Here is an 18,044-nt window from a genome sequence, read left to right as displayed (position 1 = left end):
TGAAGGTCGCCGCGTTGTTCCATATGCTTCAGATCATTACGTGCTTCTAGTGTATCTTTCGACTTTCTATATACACCTAGGAAGCCAAGAAGGTTTACACAAAGGTTCTTAGTGAGGTGCATCACGTCGATTGCGTGGCGGACGTCCAAGAATTCCCAATAGGGTAACTCCCAAAATATGGAGTTTTTTTTCCACATCGCCGCGTGACCATCTTCGCACTCTATAGGCTGACTGCCAGGCCTCTTTCCAAACACTACTTTAAGATCTTTCACCATAGCAAACACTGTTTTCCCGCTGCGATGTTTAGGTTTCGTACGGTGGTCCGCCTTATGTTCAAAGTGCTTGCCTTTCTTCCGTACTGGGTGGTTTACAGCAAGAAATCGACGATGACCCATGTACACAACCTTCCTACAGTGCTTAAGATACGTACTTTCTATTTCATCCATACAGTGAGTGCAAGCCTTGTACCCCTTGTTTGACTGCCCGGATAGGTTGCTAAGTGCAGGCCAATCGTTGATAGTTACGAACAGCAGCGCTCGTAGGTTAAACTCCTCCTGTTTGTCCTCGTCCCACACGGGGACACCTTCCTTCTTCCACAACAGTTTAAGATCTTTGACCAGTGGTCTTAGGAACACATCGATGTCATTACCAGGTTGCTTGGGGCCTTGAATAATAATCGGCATCATTATGTACTTCCTATTCATGCATAGCCAAGGGGGAAGGTCGTAGATACACATCGTAACGGGCCAAGTGCTATAGCCGCTGCTCATCTCTCCAAAAGGATTCATGCCATCCGTACTTAAACCAAACCGTATGTTTCGTGCGTCCTTTCCAAAGTCTTTAAATTTTCTGTCAATGTTTCGCCACTGTGAACAATTTGCGGGGTGTCTCAGCATCCCGTCCTGTTGACATTCTTCAGCATGCCAACGCATCATTCTAGCATTCCCCTTGTTCCTGAACAAACGCCTTAGCTGTGGTATTATAGGGAAATACCACATCACCTTAGCAGGAATTCTCTTCTTCGTTAGCTGCCCGTCAACCTCCCCTGGATCATCTCGTCTAATCTTGTATCGTAGTGCTTTACAAACAGGGCATGCTTCTAGGTTCTTGTACTCCTCACCGCGATATAGGATACAATCATTCGGACATGCGTGAATCTTCTGAACTTCCAGTCCTAGAGGGCAGACTATCTTCTTAGCCTCGTACGTTGTCTCGGGCAATTTGTTTTCCTCCGGAAGAATGTTCTTGACGAGTTTCAATAAATCGCCAAATGCCTTGTCACTAACACCATTTTTTGCCTTCCATTGCAAGAACTCCAGTGTGGTATCCAACTTTTTGTGCCCCTGCTCGCAACCTGGGTACAACGACGTTCTTTGGTCCTCTAACATTTTGTCCAATTTATGGGCCCCCTTTTCACTTTCGCAATCCTCCTTGGCATCCTGCAACATCTGACCAAGATCATCCGCAACGTCGTTATAATCAGCATCTTTGTCCTCCTCGCCCGTTTGATTTCCTTCAAATCCAGCATACCGAGCAAAGTCTGGAATATTGTCGTCTTCCACTTCATCTTCTTCCATTTCAACCCCTTGCTCTTCGTGGGATGTCCAACAATTATAGCTTGGCATGAACCCCGACTCAAACAAGTGGAAATGAATAGTCCTGGATGCAGAATACTCCTTCTGATTTTTACACTTATTGCATGGATAACAAATAAAACACTTCTGCTTGTTAGCTTCGGCCACTCTCAAAAAATAATGCACGCCGTCAATAAACTCTTTGGACCGCCGGTCAGCGTACATCCATTGCCGATCCATCTACATGAAATGAAAAAAAAAATCGTACACAAATAATCATTCGTACAATAATGACAGTCATACAATAATGATAAAATAATCACAATCTCTTTCAACAGTCATACAATAATGACATATCATTATTCATACAAAAATTATAAAATATTCCACCAAATAATTCTTTTTTATTATTTTTGAAGTTTTAAATTCTTTTAATTTTCAATTTAGTTTGTTTTCTTTTATTTAAGATTAACTTTCACTATATTTTCCTACTCAACTATTTTATAAAACCTTATTTAGCAAATAAACAAAATTTCTATATATTCTTTCTTTTCCCACACAAATTTTCTCTCTCATCAACTTACAACAAAATTTTGGAGACAAAAAGGTGTGCAAAACATAGCTCCAAATGTAATATGACCAAAAAAAACATTGGAGGATGAAGTTGCTAACCTTTTAGGCACCTCCGATTTGTATATAATCACCAAAGTAAATTCACTATAAATTTTGGCATGACCTCCCCTCTTTTTTTAAGAAATTTTGAAGCTTGCTCGGGCTAGAGGAGGAAGAAGACATATATAAAGGGGTGGGACTTTAGTCCCGGTTGGTGTTACCAACCGGTACTAAAGATCACCGGGATCTTTAGTCCCGTTTGGTGTTACCAACCGGGACTAAAGATCCCGGGGGGGCCTGACAAGCCCTGACAGCATTTGAACAGGGACTAAAGACCGGTTGGTGTTACCAACCGGGACTAAAGATCAAATATGCCTGTTACCCTTTTTAACCGGGACTAAAGATCATCTTTAACCGGCGGAGGCAATGGGGTCGTCGGAGACACACAGAGCCGAGCGTGGCCATGGAGGCAGCGGCAGCAGCACGGGTGCGCGGGGCCGACGGAGCCAGCGGAGCTGCGTGCAGCCGACGGAGGCGGCGTGCCGACGGAGTGCCATGCAGTCACGACGTAGGACGGGACCATGCATGCGCATGGCTTCCTGCAGCTCAACCGCATGCCGGCCACGGAGGCGAACCGCGTTGATAGGGTCGCGCAGGACCAGCAGAGGGTGCCGAGCCGGAGGCGAACCGCGTTGCACGGACCGGCGCTCGGCGTAGCTCCGCGGAGGGTGCCGCCTGCTGAGCCTAGGCCGGTTGGCCGCGGAGGCGACGGCAGCCGCGTGGGCGCGCGGGCCGACGGAGCCATGCGAACGGTGGTATGCATGCATGGCCGCGACGAGCGGAGAAGACGACGCCGCGCGCGGCCGGCAGCAACCGACAGAGGCGCTCTCGTGGCGACCGCATGTGCCAGCTGAGGCGGAGCCGACGGGGCAGTGCAACGCGGTGCGCCGCTTTGACTGCGGGGCTGGCTGGCCGCAACTGTGCATGCAGCCTCCAATCCTTCCCACGTGAATAGGTTCATGCATCGCATGCATCTATCCACACGTGCTACTGTGTGAACTCACACAGGACCACGCGCATGCATGGCTAGCTTTGCTTTTCTTGCGCGGGGCCATGCACATGCATGAGGCCGGGCAACCGCACGAGTGGCGCGACGTACTGGACGCGATGCGAGGCGCAGAGCCCGCACGGGGCTTCAGCCCATCGCGTGGCTATTGACGCAGCTTCCCGTTTTTTTTTTTTCTTTTTTTGCGGAGCATCTTGCCGAGATGCTCGGACGCGGGGTGCCCTGCGGAGGGGCTCCGAATTCGGAGCAACTTGCGGAGCCTTGGCCGAGGCTTAGAATTGTAAACCTGCAAAGCTCAAGATTGCAATATATATATATACCACCGTTGTTAACCTATCCTTTTGAGTAAAGCCGCGGAGATTTACTTCGCTCGGCTGTGCCGGAGTGGTCTCAACGTTGGCTTGTCGCGGAGATTGCTTCGTTCGGCTGTGCCGGAGCGGTCTCAACGCTAGCTCGGCCACGGAGATTGCTTCGCTCGGTCGTGCCGGAACGGTCTCAACGCTGGCTTGTCGTGGAGATTTTCTTCACTCGGCTGTGCCGGAGCGATCTCAACGCGACTCTCTCTTTTTTTTTTTTTGAGAGGAGCTGCGGAGATTGCTTCGCTCGGCCGTGCCGGGGCGGTCTCGACGCTGGCTTGGCCACGGAGATTGCTTCGCTCGGCCGTGCCGGAATCGCTCGGCTGTGCCGGAGCGGTCTCGACGTTGGCTTGTCGCGGAGATTGCTTCGCTTGGCTGTGCCGGAGCGGTCTCAACGCGACTCTTTTTTTTTTTTGAGAGGAGCTGCGGAGATTGCTTCGCTCGGCCGTGCTGGAGCGGTCTCGACGCTAGCTCGGCCACGTAGATTGCTTCGCTCGGCCGTGCCGGAGCGGTCTCAACACTGGCTTGTCGTGGAGATTTTCTTCGCTCGGCTGTGCCGGAGCGATCTCAACGTGACTTTTTTTTTTGAGAGGAGCTGCGGAGATTGCTTCGCTCGGCCGTGCCGGAGCGGTCTCGACATTGGCTTTTTTTTTTTTTTGCTTGAAATGTAATTGCATGCTATTATACCTTGACGGCACTGTGGCCGGAGTCATAAGGCGCGTTCGCTGTCCACGAGCGAGCTAGGCAGCTCGTTTGGCCGCGGCACGTGGTGGAGGCGCGCCGTCTTGGTGTTGTGTGGCCCGAGGCCGCCACACCGTAGAGGGATGATGGGGGATTCCGCCCGTAGCGAGTGCGGCAACGTCCACGGCGCGGAGGCCGGGCTCCGGGGGAGGCGGCCTTGGCCGAGGTGGGAGCGGTATTACCCACGGGGCGGAGGCCGGCGCCGGTGAGCTAGTTCGGCCACGGAGACGTCGGAGCCGCGTGGAGGCGACAACGCTACTCGTAGTCGCACGTGGCGCGCTTGGTGCACGTAGCCGGCGGAGACGGGCCACACCGGCCACGGAGCCGGCGGAAGCGGTGGAGCTGAGCCACGCCCGGAGGAGGCGGTGGAGCCCGCGGATGCGCTTGAGGCCGCGGTGGCGGCGGAGCCGGCCGCGGCGCCGCGGAGGCGTGCGGGGCCGGCGAGGCCGGCGCGGGCCGTCGCGGCGCCGCTCATCGTGGGCTTGCGGAGTGTAGCCGGAGCCACGCGGGTCCGGTGGCTGCTGCGGCGTCGCGCGAGCGGTGGCGAAGTCACGCGTGGACCGGTGGAGCCAGCTGAGGCGGCTTCGCCCGAGTCGACGTGGAGGTGGAGCCCCACGCGGGTGCAGAGGCCGCGGAGCCGCGCGCGGGCGGCGAACTGAAGGCCGCGGAGCCGCGTGCGGGCGGCGAACTGATCGCCCCCGTGCGATGGAAGGTCGCGACGCTCCGTTGCCAGTTGTGCCAGCGCGAGGTTTTGCTCTGTGGCCTGCTCCGGCCTGACCTGTCGCGCGGAGGCAGCCGAGCTGGCGCAGGTGCGGCCTTGGGCGGCGACACTTGTTGTTCTTGTACGTGGACAGTACCATGCGCATGCATGCATGGCTGCCTGTAGTTGCATCTCACCCAGGACGCAGCTGTGATGGACAGCTCGGAAGGCAGGCGCGGAGGCGGCGCGTCACGCGCATGCGGGCTTGGCTCGGAGACACCCGAGACCTTGCCGGCGGGGAGGCAGCCACGAGAGTCGTCGGAGACGCTCACGCGCGCGCGCGCACGGAGGCGGCCCGCGGCGCGGGTGCGTGGAGCCGACGGAGGCGACGCCGTGTCCGAGCACTGCGTGACCGGCAGAGAAGACGGGGCCGCGTGCCGGAGCCGCGTGCGCCGTCGCCTCCGCGGCCGCAGGTGGCTCCGTCGGCTGCACGTGGGCTGCCGGAGGCACCGAGGACGGCGGAGGTCGTGCCGGTAGCCGGGCCAGCGGAGCCGGGCGGAGGAACCGACGGAGATGGCGAGGCGACTCGCGCGTGGTGACGACATTGTGCCTTGCTTGGCCATGTTTCCTTGCGGAGGCAGCTTGCCACGGAGACCACGGAGCGAAGCGCCGGTCTTGGCCACGGCCGATGTGGTGAGTATCGCGCGGCGTGACGGCGTGCAGGAGTGCAGCCGACCGGGTCTGTGGCATGACCACCCTCGTGCGATCCACGCCGTAGCACGTAGACGGCGCCATGCATACGCACGGCTGGCTGCTCGCAAAAGGTCGAGAGGCCGAAGCACGGCCGCGCGCACGAAGGCGGGCTGCTGGAGCTTGACTCCAAGGTAGGGCAGCTCCGTGGCGGGAGGCCAGAGAGGCTCGTCGCACGGAGTGCACCCCGGGCTGCCGGAGCTCGGGGCGCCGGAGGGGCTTCGGACGGGACGAAGCCGACCGGCGAAGAGACGGAGCCGACACAGCGGAGCCGGAAGCGGTCGGCGTGCTCCGTCCCGCCCGGGGGTGGTGTCCGCGGGGGCGACGGGGCCCTGCGCGGGCGTGCTGAGACGGCGGAGGCGGCCTCGCGCGAGCACGCATGCATGGCTGCAGGTTGCCTAGCTCCTGTACCTTGCCACGCGATTTGGACTACGCACTGCATGCGTCTATCCACACACGCTACCGTGCGAACAGGTCCATGCGCATGAACGGCGCCGTTCGAAATCCGAACTGCTGCCGTGGCGCGGAGGTCGGCAGTTCGAAATCCGAAGCCGCCGGGCGGAGCCGGAGCTGGCCGCCGGAGTGCAGTCCGCGGCGGCCGAAGCTCAACGCGGCGACGGAGCCCGAACGGACACTCAGGCTAGAAGTCACTAATGTGAAGAGTTATCTTAATCGGGCAAACGGCCGTCACGAATGAATATATCTCAATCGGGCCTTAAGTGAAGCCCATCACCGATAGCTTTGACCCAGACAACCAGTCAAACTATAGCCCGTCATAGATGACCTATCTCTATCGGGCCACATGCCCGTCACAGATAAGTATAATCCAAAAATAAATAAATTTTATTATTTGACTAGCCCTGCCCTCACTCGTGTGCACCCACGCGGGAAATTCAAACTTCTCGGTCGGTCACCCATCCTAAAATTGCTCTAGACTAAGCATGCTTAACATCAAAGTTCTTTGGAGATTGGCTTCCGGAAAAGTAGTTATAACTTGTTGGTATTGGTATTCTATTAATCCTATTAAGCCCTCGGCCAGGATGTCAAATTGAGGTTATTAAATGATTTTAAATGGAAAAGTCACCAAAATCAAAGTTGTAGAACTCATCGAGGTGCAAAATTTTTATTTTGGTCATTTCTCCATCTGACTCTATTTAAACAATTTGAAATTTAAAATTCAAATTTTGAATAGAATTTTAGATCAGTGAACGACTTCAACTGAAAAAGTCATCAACAACAAAGTTGTATAACTCATCAAGATCTATAGCTTTTATTTTGGTCATTTTTCTATATAACATTTTTTGAACCGTTTGAATTTGAATTTAAAAATATGACAACTTCAAACAACATTTTCAAATACTAAATAATATCAACTGAAAAAGTCATCAACAACAAAGTTGAATAACTCATCAAGATCTAAAACTTTTATTTTGGTCATTTCTTCATACGACAAAGTGATAGTAACATTGTTCACAAAATTGACATATCTCTTATCTGGTTTTATAAACTATAACACATGTATGTAAAATTTGTGAATAATATAACTAACATTTCGTCGGATGAAGAAATAACAAAAATAAAAGTTTTAGATCTTGATGAGTTATTCAACTTTGTTGTTGATGACTTTTTCAATTGAAATCATTTAGTATTTGAAAATGTTGTTTGAAGTTGTCATATTTTCAAATTCAAATTCAAACGGTTCAAAAAAATGTTATATAGAAAAATGACCAAACTAAAAGTTGTAAAGTTGATAAGTTATACAACTTTGTTGTTGACATTTTTTTCATTTAAAATCATTTACTACCCGTAAAATTGTTTTGACTCATAAAATGAATTATTATACTGCACTTAATTATTTTGCTATAGTCAACTTACAAATATAAACATTTCATATGAAAAAGGGAAAAATAGTCATCGGTGACGGGCTTTAGTTAATGCCTGATAGAGATTAAGTATATATCCCGTCACTGATGAGTCATCTGTGACGGGCCTAGTTGTTATCTCACACGAGCCTCAAGTTGTGGCCCGTCACGGATGATGGTCATCCGTGACGTGCCACAACTTGAGGCCCGTTTGAGATATGGAATGTTATCACAATCGGGTCTAAAGTTGGTGCTCGTCACAGATGATGGTCATCTGTGACGGGCCGCAACTTTAGGCCCGTTTGAGATATGGAATATTATCTCAATCGGGCCTAAACTACGGCCCGTCACTAATAGGTGTCATCCGTGACGGGCTTAAGTTTTATGCCCATCTAACATGTCTGTGCGACCATATCTCAATCGGGTACTTTTCGGCCCGATTGAGATGACTTTCTTATGACGGCCCGCTATTTCTAAGCATATTAGAGCCCGTCACAGATAGAAGGATCTGTACTAGTGGGAGCCGGAGCTCAACGCGCTCGGAGGCGTGGCTCGCACCGGAGGCCAGCCGTAGCTTGTCTCGGAGGCTCGGCGGTCGCGGAGGACTGCTCGGGGCCGCACGGTGGTGAGCGACGCCGGAGCTCTATGCGGAGGCGTGCCCCGCACCGGAGGCTAGCCCGGAGCTCGTCTTCGTGAACTCCGGCTCGGGCCGCGCCGGAGGCTATCCGGAGCTTGTAACTGAGCCGACGCGCGTAGGCCGGCGCTTGCATGCCGGAGTGCGGCTCGACGCGGAGGGTCGGCTGGGGCCGCCCGGGCCGAGGTGGGTGCGGCGTCGCCCGCGGCGCGGTGGCCAGCGCGCGGAGCTCGGCTCGGCTGAAGGAGCCGCGCGGGCGCGAAGGCCGGCGCGCGGAGGCCTGCGGGGCCTGACGCGAACGACGAAAGCGACGGAGCCGCATGGCTAGCGGAGGGCGCCATGTAGGTGCCGGAGTCGCACGGGTACGGGGACGGCGACGTTGGCGCTGTAGTCGCGCGAAGCTGGTCCGCGTGGAGCTCGTCATTGCGGAGGCAGTCGTATCCTTACAGTTGGAGATCGTTGCTCGCTGTTTCGAACCGCCGACTGCACCCACGTCATGCCGTCATTTGTTGTGTAATGCATGGAATATTATGTCACTGTACAAAGGTGTACTTTAATACAACATTCAATTCAAAACAAACCATTCACGGGTCTACATTATAACAATCCTAGCGTTCTATAAATACATCTCTGTCTATTCCTAATCTCCATCACAGAGCTGAGAAACTAGCTAGCTCCAGTTGACATTCAAGCTCTAGCTCCCTCCCTCGCCCCTTGCTAGCTGCCCATCAACACTTTGCTGATGCTCCCCATGGCTAGTTACAGTAGCTCTGCACTTTTCATCCTCTTCTTGCTTCCAACATTCAGCATGGCTGCCAGCACCTACTATGATATATGCCCTGTGGACTGTGGTTGCCCTGACCAAAATGAGGTTACCATGCACTTGTACCTGCACCAGTTCGTTGCTGGAGCAAACCACCCAAACCGCAATGAAGAATTTGTGATAGCCTCGAGCTATCCTAATGGATTCGGTACAACACTCGTTGACGACTGGTATTTAACAGCTACAACCAATCCCAATGATAATATCGTTGCACGTGCACAAGGCATGCATGTCCAGGCTGGTCAAAGCAATGCTAACATGTGGTACACTTCCCACAACATTGTGTTCCAGGATGACAGGTGAAATTTATGCTAGCATAACTTGAAGTATAATTTAAATTTCCCTGCTATAGTGTTGAGTACCTTATTGACTTAATTAATTGTTCAATTGTATGCACTGTCACTTCTATAATCTTCTCTGATATTTATGAAGCTTTATATTTTTTATCAAAACAGGTTTAAGGGATCCACACTTCAGGTGATGGGGATTATTGCTGCAAGCAGTGGTGAGTGGTCTGTTATTGGTGGAACTGGAGAATTTTCAATGGCCCATGGCAGTATAAAGTTCACAACGGACCCAAGCTCTACCAGCGAGGATGCTGTTCGAGAACTTAATATTCGAGCAATCTATACTGCAGATAATCCACAAGCTGTAAGTAGCTTTTTATTCAGTCCAATGTTTTCAACCATGTGTCGATAAATATAAATGAATTTTTTCATCAAGCTCTTAATGCAGAGGTTAGGAATATATACCTACCCCCGACACGGTATTAATATGCAGAGGTTATGATCTTAATGATAACAGGAATCTGAAGATTTTATTTTTTTTTTCGTTGTTCCTATATAGGGTCGACCTATTTATATAGTCTAGCTAGTTTTTGTTAATCTAAACAAATTTTCGTTGTAGTCACCATGATATTTTAGTGGACTACAGCTTGAATAACTGTTATTCATCTTATTATGTCATAATAAACATCTTACTTTACTTGTTATATGAAGAAAATAAAACTGTGCATGTAATGGAATGTATAACAGTAATTCATTTTATGTCATTATGTTCAGGCTCGTGGTACAACATCGGTCGCAAATGCTACTCGTCTGCCATGAAAAGAATTGATGGAAATAATATTGTGGCGTGTCACCAGTCACCACCACTGCAGCGTCAAGATATGGTGTTACCAATATGTTCTTTCCTACCGCCTTTCTCTGTCTGATCAGTTCAAGGATAATGTGTGGCCTTCTCTGGTGGTATTATATATCATCAGTCCTGAATAGATGATGAATTATTTTCCAGTTTGTTGTTGTGTATGTGTTTTTTTATTCCTTCCATATGTTATGTGAAGTGTTTGTCCGCGGAATAATGAATGAACCAACGAAATTTATCTTGTAGAGAAATGACTCGCCTCAATAATGTTTTACTTGTATACGGTCAAAAAAAATCCACATGATTTGCACGCACAGACACTAGTACACAAACATCACATAGAGGCCTGCCGGCACCATACGTGCCGATTTGCCTAACATCGGAGCCTATGAGGTGTTTCCTGCTTACCGAATCCATTTGGACGGGATACAATTAAGGTCCTGTTTGAGAGAGCTTAAGATTCTGAGAATCTGCTAGTTGGTAGCCAGTTTCTGAGAATCTAGAGAAGTTGGGTATTCCAACTTCTGGGTTCTAGTTCATTTTTCCAGATTAAGTAACTATGTGACAATCTGGACTGTTTTGATGAGCTAGAGATTCTGTTTTGAGGAGCTAGAGATTCTAAGAGAAGCTGCAGCAGCTAGAAGCTCCCCAAACATGTCCTAAGAATCAACACCTATAGGGTCTCATAAGTGCCGGTTCTATACAAAATTAGTACTTGGGCGAGATAGAAATTAAGAACATGCCTGTAAGATCCCCTACCCAATAGTCCTCAATTCTCAATAAGTTTTAGATAATATGTAAGAATCAGCACCTAGAACAAAACTCCAAATAGGTACCGGCTCATAGGTGTCAGCTCATTTAAAGCCGGCACCTATTGATCATTTCCCACGTCCGCGGGATGGAAAAATATAGAACTAGCTCCATTGAGCAAATACAGGTGCTTATTCTAAATAAAAACTAGTACCTATAGTATGAGCGACTACCCGACGCCTACCTTATCTACTCGATCCTTCTTGTGTCCACTCGTCTCTCCTCTACCTCCCTCTCCCTCTCCACCTCGCCCTTCCCCTCTATCTCTCCTGTCACAGTAGACACCTACCCCCGACACGGCGGCCATCGACGTGGTGACTCGCTCCCTCTCTAAGCCGCCCATTCACCTTCGCCGTCGTCCGCTGCCCCACCTTACGTCGGCGGGCGACAACAACCCCCCCCTTCTCCCCCTCTCGAGACCTCCCTTCACCACACTATCCCTCTCCTCTCTCACAATCCCTGGCCACGCGGCTAGCCATGATGACCTCGATTCCTCCTCCTCGGCCAGTCAGTGAAAGCAGGGAGGCCCGAAGCTGTGCCTCGCCAACACAATCCCTCCACAGTCCTACAGATTCCTCCGGGCAACCTGCCGGTGTTCGGCCACGGGGTCCGATGGTGGCCTCCGACGGCAACGACCTAGATGAGTATTGGATTTTCCAGTGAGCAATTGATTTGGGGATTTCTAGTAGTCGATGTCCTTATTGGATTTTTGTGTTTCAAAATTATGGTAAATAGCATAATCAAATGATATCGGTATTTGATTTGGATGATTTTGTTCTTGTCAAATGATTTTGTGCACCGGGGAGCAACTTGAAGTATCGGCTCGATTTGAACCGATGCATCGATTTTTGGGTTTATTGGATCATGCCATTGCAACTACCATTTATTTTGAGTTTGTCAATTTTGATTGTTCTTGACCTCGATATTTCACAATTTTATATTTCATAGTTACTAAATAATTAAATTAAGAACATATAGTGCCATGGAAAATTAATAACCATGTTATTTTTTTCACTCCAATTTTACTAATGTGTAAAAATTTACTTTAACTTTTAGCTTGAATATTTGTAAATCTTTATATTTGTGTAATGCTTTACCATAATGTGCAATGCTTTACTACAACGTTGAAACCAAGATCGGCCCCTCGTCACTCATGCACCATGACCACACCCTCACTTTACATTCTCATCAAAGACAAAGAAAACATATTTAGTAACAAGTTCTTTTAACATGACAAACCTTAGAACAAAATATAACCTTTTTGTCAATTATTTATGAGTGAAGTGCACCAGCGGTCCCTAAACTTGTACGGGTATGTCATCTAGGTCCCTAAACTCTCAAAATGCATTTTTGGGTCCCCGAACTTATCTTGGGTGTCATATAGGTCCATCTGATGACGTGGCATGCCACGGTGGCGCCTATGTGTTGGTGGGGACCCCACATGGCAGTCATATGTATAAAAATAAAATTAAAAACCATATTTTCTCCTCTCTACCTCCGCGTCGAGCTCCGCCGCCTCCGCTCACCAGCATGCACACGCCGGCCTACGTGTGTCGGCTCCACCATGCTGGCCTCCTCACCGCGGGCGATGCCGCACCCGCCTCGGCTCGGGCAACCTCTGCCGTGGCCATCCACGTCGAGCTCCGCCGTCTCCGCCGGTTGCACTGGCTTCCGTGCACCGGCCTCTGCGCCGTAAGCGACGCCGCACTGGCCTCGCCCGAGGCAGTTTCCTCTGCACCTCCGCTGTCGACGTCGCGACCTCGCACGGCTCGCCGCCGCCACCACGTGCGACTCCGCCGGCTGCGCGCAGCGCACGGCTACGTCGCCTCCCCACCCAAGTGCAACCATGGCCAACCGGGGAAAACCGCGGCGGCGGAGCGAAGCTGACGCGGAGGTGGCCTCGCGCGAGCACGCAGGCATGGCTGCAGGTTGCCTCGCTCCTGCACCTTGCCACATGAATAGGGCCATGCACTGCATGCATCTATCCACACGTGCTATCGAGCGGAGGCTGCGGAGTCGCGTGGTGCCATCGGAGGGTGCCGATTGTCGCTCATGGCGGCGCCGCTAGGAGCTCGCGCAGGCGGACATAAGCGGACTTGGCTGCGGTCGACGCGGAGGTGGCTCCGCACGGCATTGGTTGGTGGTGTTGGCGCATGCCGGTGAGCTGAGGCGGCGGAGCTCGACGCGGAGGTAGAGAGGAGAAAATATGGTTTTTAATTTTATTTTTATATATATGACTGACATGTGGGGGCCCCATCGAGACGTAGGCACCACCGTAGCATGCCACGTCATCGGATGGACCTATATGACACCCAAGACAAGTTTGGGGACCCATAAATGCATTTTGAGAGTTAAGGGACCTAGATGACACACCTGGACAAGTTTATGGACCGCTGGTGCACTTCACTCATTATTTATTATACATACCACGAATGTTTTTACATGCTCGATCTATGGGTTGATAGGCAGATAGGGTAATAATCCGGGTGTCATCAGACTGGACAAATGTATCACGCCACACAATTGCTCAGGGAGCAAGTTCTCTTTATTACTTGGTTAATTGAGAGCTGGACAACTTCTTTTTACGCACTTGAGCCTACTTTTTCCTCTCACGTCGCCCTTCCCCAGGGGCGGCTTAGGAGGTGATGACCCGACCGCTCCCTCTCCCCCACCTTCATCCTCCGCATCACCGCCGCCCGAGAGGCTGCCGGCAAAGCCGCGCGGCCACAAGGACGGCGGCGGCGGGGCTTCTCGCTTCTCGTTGACCTCGTGCTCAGACGGCCTAGGGAGCCGCTCAGGGTGGTGGCGACGGTGATTGCTAGATCCGCGTTGCTCCTGTTGGATCTGGCGGGGAGTCAGCTAGCGACGGGGACGGCGACGGTGGCGGGGATGGTGACGGCGATGGTAGGGGCAAGCTGCGCGCAGGCGGCGGTGGCCGATGACGGTGGGGATGGTGACCGCGGAGGGGCGGCGGTGGTGGAGACCATGGATCCGGCGGCGGCGGCCGGTGGGAGGAGCCGTGGCGCGTGGGCGACGCCAGCAGTGGGAGGCCAGCGAGGTGCACGGTGAGGTAACTCAGCTATCCGGCATCGTGTGGTGCAGCAGAGTCAGCGTCGGCGGGGAGGCCACCGGTGGTTTGATGGTGTTGCGGGCATGGTGGTGTCTGCAACGATGGCGAGAGCGCGGTGACGGAGGGGACATCGGCGTGGTGTGGAGGGTGGCAAGGCGATGACGGGACGGTTTGATGGCCTGAGGATGCGGGCAATTAGACAGTGGCGGTTTCGGTGGTTGCACTGCCAAAGGGGGTGCTGCGGTTCTTTGATGGCCCCCATTCTGGACATTGTCCTCTTGCGATGGCGCCTTTGCCGACAAAAGATGGCCAGGTTGAGCGGACTAGTGTGGGGGAGAGGGGATCCATTCCTCTCTCTTATCCTCTCCCCATCCAACCCAACTGCATGGATGGAGCTGGAGCGCATCGGGGAGGGGGTCATGCCCCTTCTTGATGGCCGACCAACAGAGAGGCGTCGCCCGTGGTGGCCACGCATTGAAGGTTTTCGAATAGTGGTTGCAGCAGGAGTGTGACAGGAAACTTTCTTGGGAGGGGCAAATAATTATGGGCGAAAGCTTTGCCTTCGGGTCGGCAACGACGATGGCTATGGGTGCCGTTTTCCTCTGGCATTGCTGCATAATCTCATTTCGCCCAGTTACTTTCTTCAAGTGAAAATCATGTCCTGGCTCCCTAGAGCATAAGGCGGCGGCGCTTTCGGTATCCTTCCCTTCTTGGATGTGTCACTTCGAAGATCTTTCGTTCTTGTTTTCGCACTTGCGGAAGGTGTTGTCGTAGACGCGTGGTGTGGTTGTTTTTTTCTTGACTATAGTCTTCCAGGACTAGATTTGTATTTTTCTCCTGCTTTATCAATACATAAAACTTGCACTATCTTGTGCGATTAGTTTCAAAGAAAAATAAGAGCTGGACATTTCTATCTTGCCAAAAAGACATTTATTTCTGGATTGTTTGATTTACTATTTTTTGGATGGTTTGGATCTTATGCAAGCCCACCATGTTGCTCTGGATCCTTGAGGGAAATATTATGCTAATTTGGCTGATTGTGCCGCCACTAAAATGTCCATATATGCATAAAAGAAATGCATGGATCGGCTTATTAGCAAGCCTATAGAGAGGAAAACACCTTGTGCGTGTAAGCAAGGCGATATATACTTAGTACTCTGCCAGAGAAAAACAGTTTTAATGGTTGTCCATGACTTCACGGACAAAACAAGAAGAATGTTTTCAACTGGAAGATATATGTTTCTAGATTATCGAAAATTGTAAAAAAATAATTTCTATAATAATTCTTTTGTTCGTTTGGTCGGGCAAGGTGTGCACATTGGAATGGACAACTTGTAATGAACTACGTACAAATGTAGAATACTCATGTGTACTAGGAAAGAAGACAGATTGTTTCTTCAGTAAAGGCTAGCTGGGCACTGGTGGCCATTGTCTTTGCTTTCTAAAATTATTTTCTTCATTTCACGAGGATTTGGAATTGATAAACACATCAGCCTCTTTGTGTCCGTATGCAGAGTATTCTTATTAATCTTTCGCTAATACATATGCTAGCACAAAAATGTCCGTATGCATTAAAAAAAAACCCAGCGTTAATTGCAAGCCCTTTGTGAGTTAGTTCATAGCTCACTGAAATTATACTGTGAGCTAGTTCAACATTGTGCAATGTAATACAGGACAATTATTTTAGTTGATTAGACATGACTTATGGAGAATTGAATTTTTTATTCGGTTACGATATGGAGAATTATATAAGGATTATATAATTATGGTGAATTGAATTATATATTATTACTACAACCGGCCATGATACGAACTGGTAGCAATGTACGTATCATGAACCAGACATGGCCTTCTCGCCAGACCAGCCAGCACGATAGGAAGTGAGTATCTGCCTACTTGTAACAGGAACGCTATTTAGCGATCAGCCGCACGCGCCCCGGTGCGGCGCGGCACGTGGCGCTTCGAAGGGGGCGGTGGCGGGACGCGCAGGGGTAGGGGACATGTGTCCCTGCTTTGGTTTTTCATTTTTTTTTACCGTCATTTTTTTCTTTTTTTATACGTACGGATACAAAGCTTGTATACACGTATTTAAAGTTTGTATACGCGTATGTAAAGTTTGTATACGCGTATGTAAAGTTTGTATACGTGTATATATACATATATATATATATATACAAAATTTGTATACGTGATGTATTTTAGTTTTTTTTAATTTCTAATACATATGTGTATAAAATTTGTATACATCGATATAAAGTTTGTATACGTCATATGCAAAGTTAATATACGACAATATACAAACTTGTATACGTCGTATATAAAATTTGCATACTTGTATATATTTTTTTATACATATAAAAATATATTTTTATAGTAGTAGTATAGTAGTAGTAGCAGTGTGCAAGGACATGACTACAGGGGAGGGGAAGGGAAAAAGGGCGGTAGATGCTCTAGACCGGGATGGAGAGCACACGTACCTCCCCACCTGTGAGGTGCTGGATCCAACCATCGGTGAAACTTGGACGATGAACGGTGGTTGCGGCGAAGAAGCTCAGCAGAATTAGCGGGTAAGAGGGAGGAAGGGATGGCGGCGGAGGAGGCGACACGGGTGAAGCGGCGACGCTTTCTTCGCTGGTTCCTCATCTCATGAGAGATACGCGAGGAGGAGATGGTGTGGTCGGCTGGGTCAGGAGTGCGGCTAGGGATTTTATGTGCTGACGTACTTGAGAGATCTGGACCGTCCAATCTTGCTTTGCTGATCCTACGGCTCCGAAAGAGCAGCCAAGCTGGCCACGTGGATAGCTAGATCGCTCCTAGCCCGAGATCGAACAGGTCACGATAGCTAGAACCTAAATGCAATTAACCAGAAGCTTGGGATGTTATCTATAAAATTGATGACGTGGCAAGTTACCTTTTCACCGATCCTATGGCGTTTAGGGAGATAAATATACCGTGAGGCAGCCGTGCACACACATAGACAGTAACAGTACACCACATTAGCGAGAGCCTTGGCCTTTAAGTTAATGCTCACGCTCACACACATTCTACTGCTTGCCCGTGTTATTGCGTCATACCGTTCCACTACGTGTCATCCGTTGTGGCTTTGGTTGATTGGAACATTACTAACTTTCGTCTATTTCTCTCACTACCACGGGATAGGTCATCTCAATCGGGCGGACAGCCTCATGAGTGTCGGGAAGGGCTACCGTCACTAAGCAAAGGTCACTGATGTGGAAAGGGCTACCGTCACTAGATCTAGTTTCGTTTACAAATATGCACTAGACACATTTTACTGGTTGTTTTTGTAATTCACATGTTAGGGAATGCTAATTTCACATGCAGCCCTTGAACCGATCAGGGACGGACATACCACTCTGGCGATACTATGGTGGCTGCCATTGCTGGCCGATGGTGAGATCAACACCACACCCCAGATCCACTGATCCTTTCTCGATCGAGTGCGATGCCCATTGTCGGGAGCGCACTGAGATATGAAAGACAATGAACACCACCTTGACGTTACTGAGCTTATTTGCATGATGAGATGTGCTCTATTTGTTGTTTTGGGTCGGTTGCTACCAAATACATCTAGATCGATTAACTAAACTCCGTCGTACCTTAAATTTTAGGCTGGATCCGTCATTGGTCCAAATGCTCTCTTTTTCCTGAACATAGTGTTAATGCATTCGTGCAGAGGCCCGAGATATATTCTTCATCTTCCATGATCTTACAAAGCTATTAGCTGAACATAATCATCACCAGTAGGTGTCCACCAGAACAACCACTTCATTTTATCTAACTTGTGTTTTAATCCAGGTTTATTTTTTTTGCTGGCCACAAATTATAATTTAGTTTACTTAGAAATAAATACAGGTCTATAAATCTCCAATTCTTTATAAATAT

General features: G+C 49.9%; 1 protein-coding gene and 1 pseudogene across 1 annotated transcript; one reads left to right on the top strand and one right to left on the bottom strand.

Annotated features, from left to right (window-relative positions):
• Window positions 1-1,799, bottom strand: part of LOC127785813 (uncharacterized) — a 35,715-nt pseudogene extending 33,916 nt beyond the window's left edge.
• A 7,151-nt stretch (window positions 1,800-8,950) lies between these two features.
• Window positions 8,951-10,512, top strand: LOC127753048 (dirigent protein 6-like). Its single transcript, XM_052278505.1, has 3 exons — window positions 8,951-9,417; window positions 9,574-9,769; window positions 10,180-10,512. Exons 1-3 carry the CDS (start codon window positions 9,038-9,040, stop codon window positions 10,222-10,224), a joined length of 621 nt encoding a protein of 206 aa, XP_052134465.1. The 5' UTR covers window positions 8,951-9,037; the 3' UTR covers window positions 10,225-10,512.
• The last annotated feature ends 7,532 nt before the right edge of the window (window positions 10,513-18,044 follow it).

This window comes from Oryza glaberrima, chromosome 10, assembly GCF_000147395.1.
Source record: "Oryza glaberrima chromosome 10, OglaRS2, whole genome shotgun sequence".
Taxonomy (NCBI): Eukaryota; Viridiplantae; Streptophyta; class Magnoliopsida; order Poales; family Poaceae; genus Oryza; species Oryza glaberrima.
Note: the sequence above shows the minus strand (reverse complement) of the source record. Positions and strands in the feature narration are given on the sequence as shown.

What these genes read in the sequence shown, in the direction of transcription:
- LOC127753048 (XM_052278505.1), top strand. Translation starts at nt 9,038, where the DNA reads ATGCTCCCCATGGCTAGTTACAGTAGCTCTGCACTTTTCATCCTCTTC. An exon ending in ATTGTGTTCCAGGATGACAG is followed by an intron (nt 9,418 to 9,573) that starts GTGAAATTTATG and finishes TTATCAAAACAG; the next exon opens with GTTTAAGGGATCCACACTTC. An exon ending in CTGCAGATAATCCACAAGCT is followed by an intron (nt 9,770 to 10,179) that starts GTAAGTAGCTTT and finishes CATTATGTTCAG; the next exon opens with GCTCGTGGTACAACATCGGT.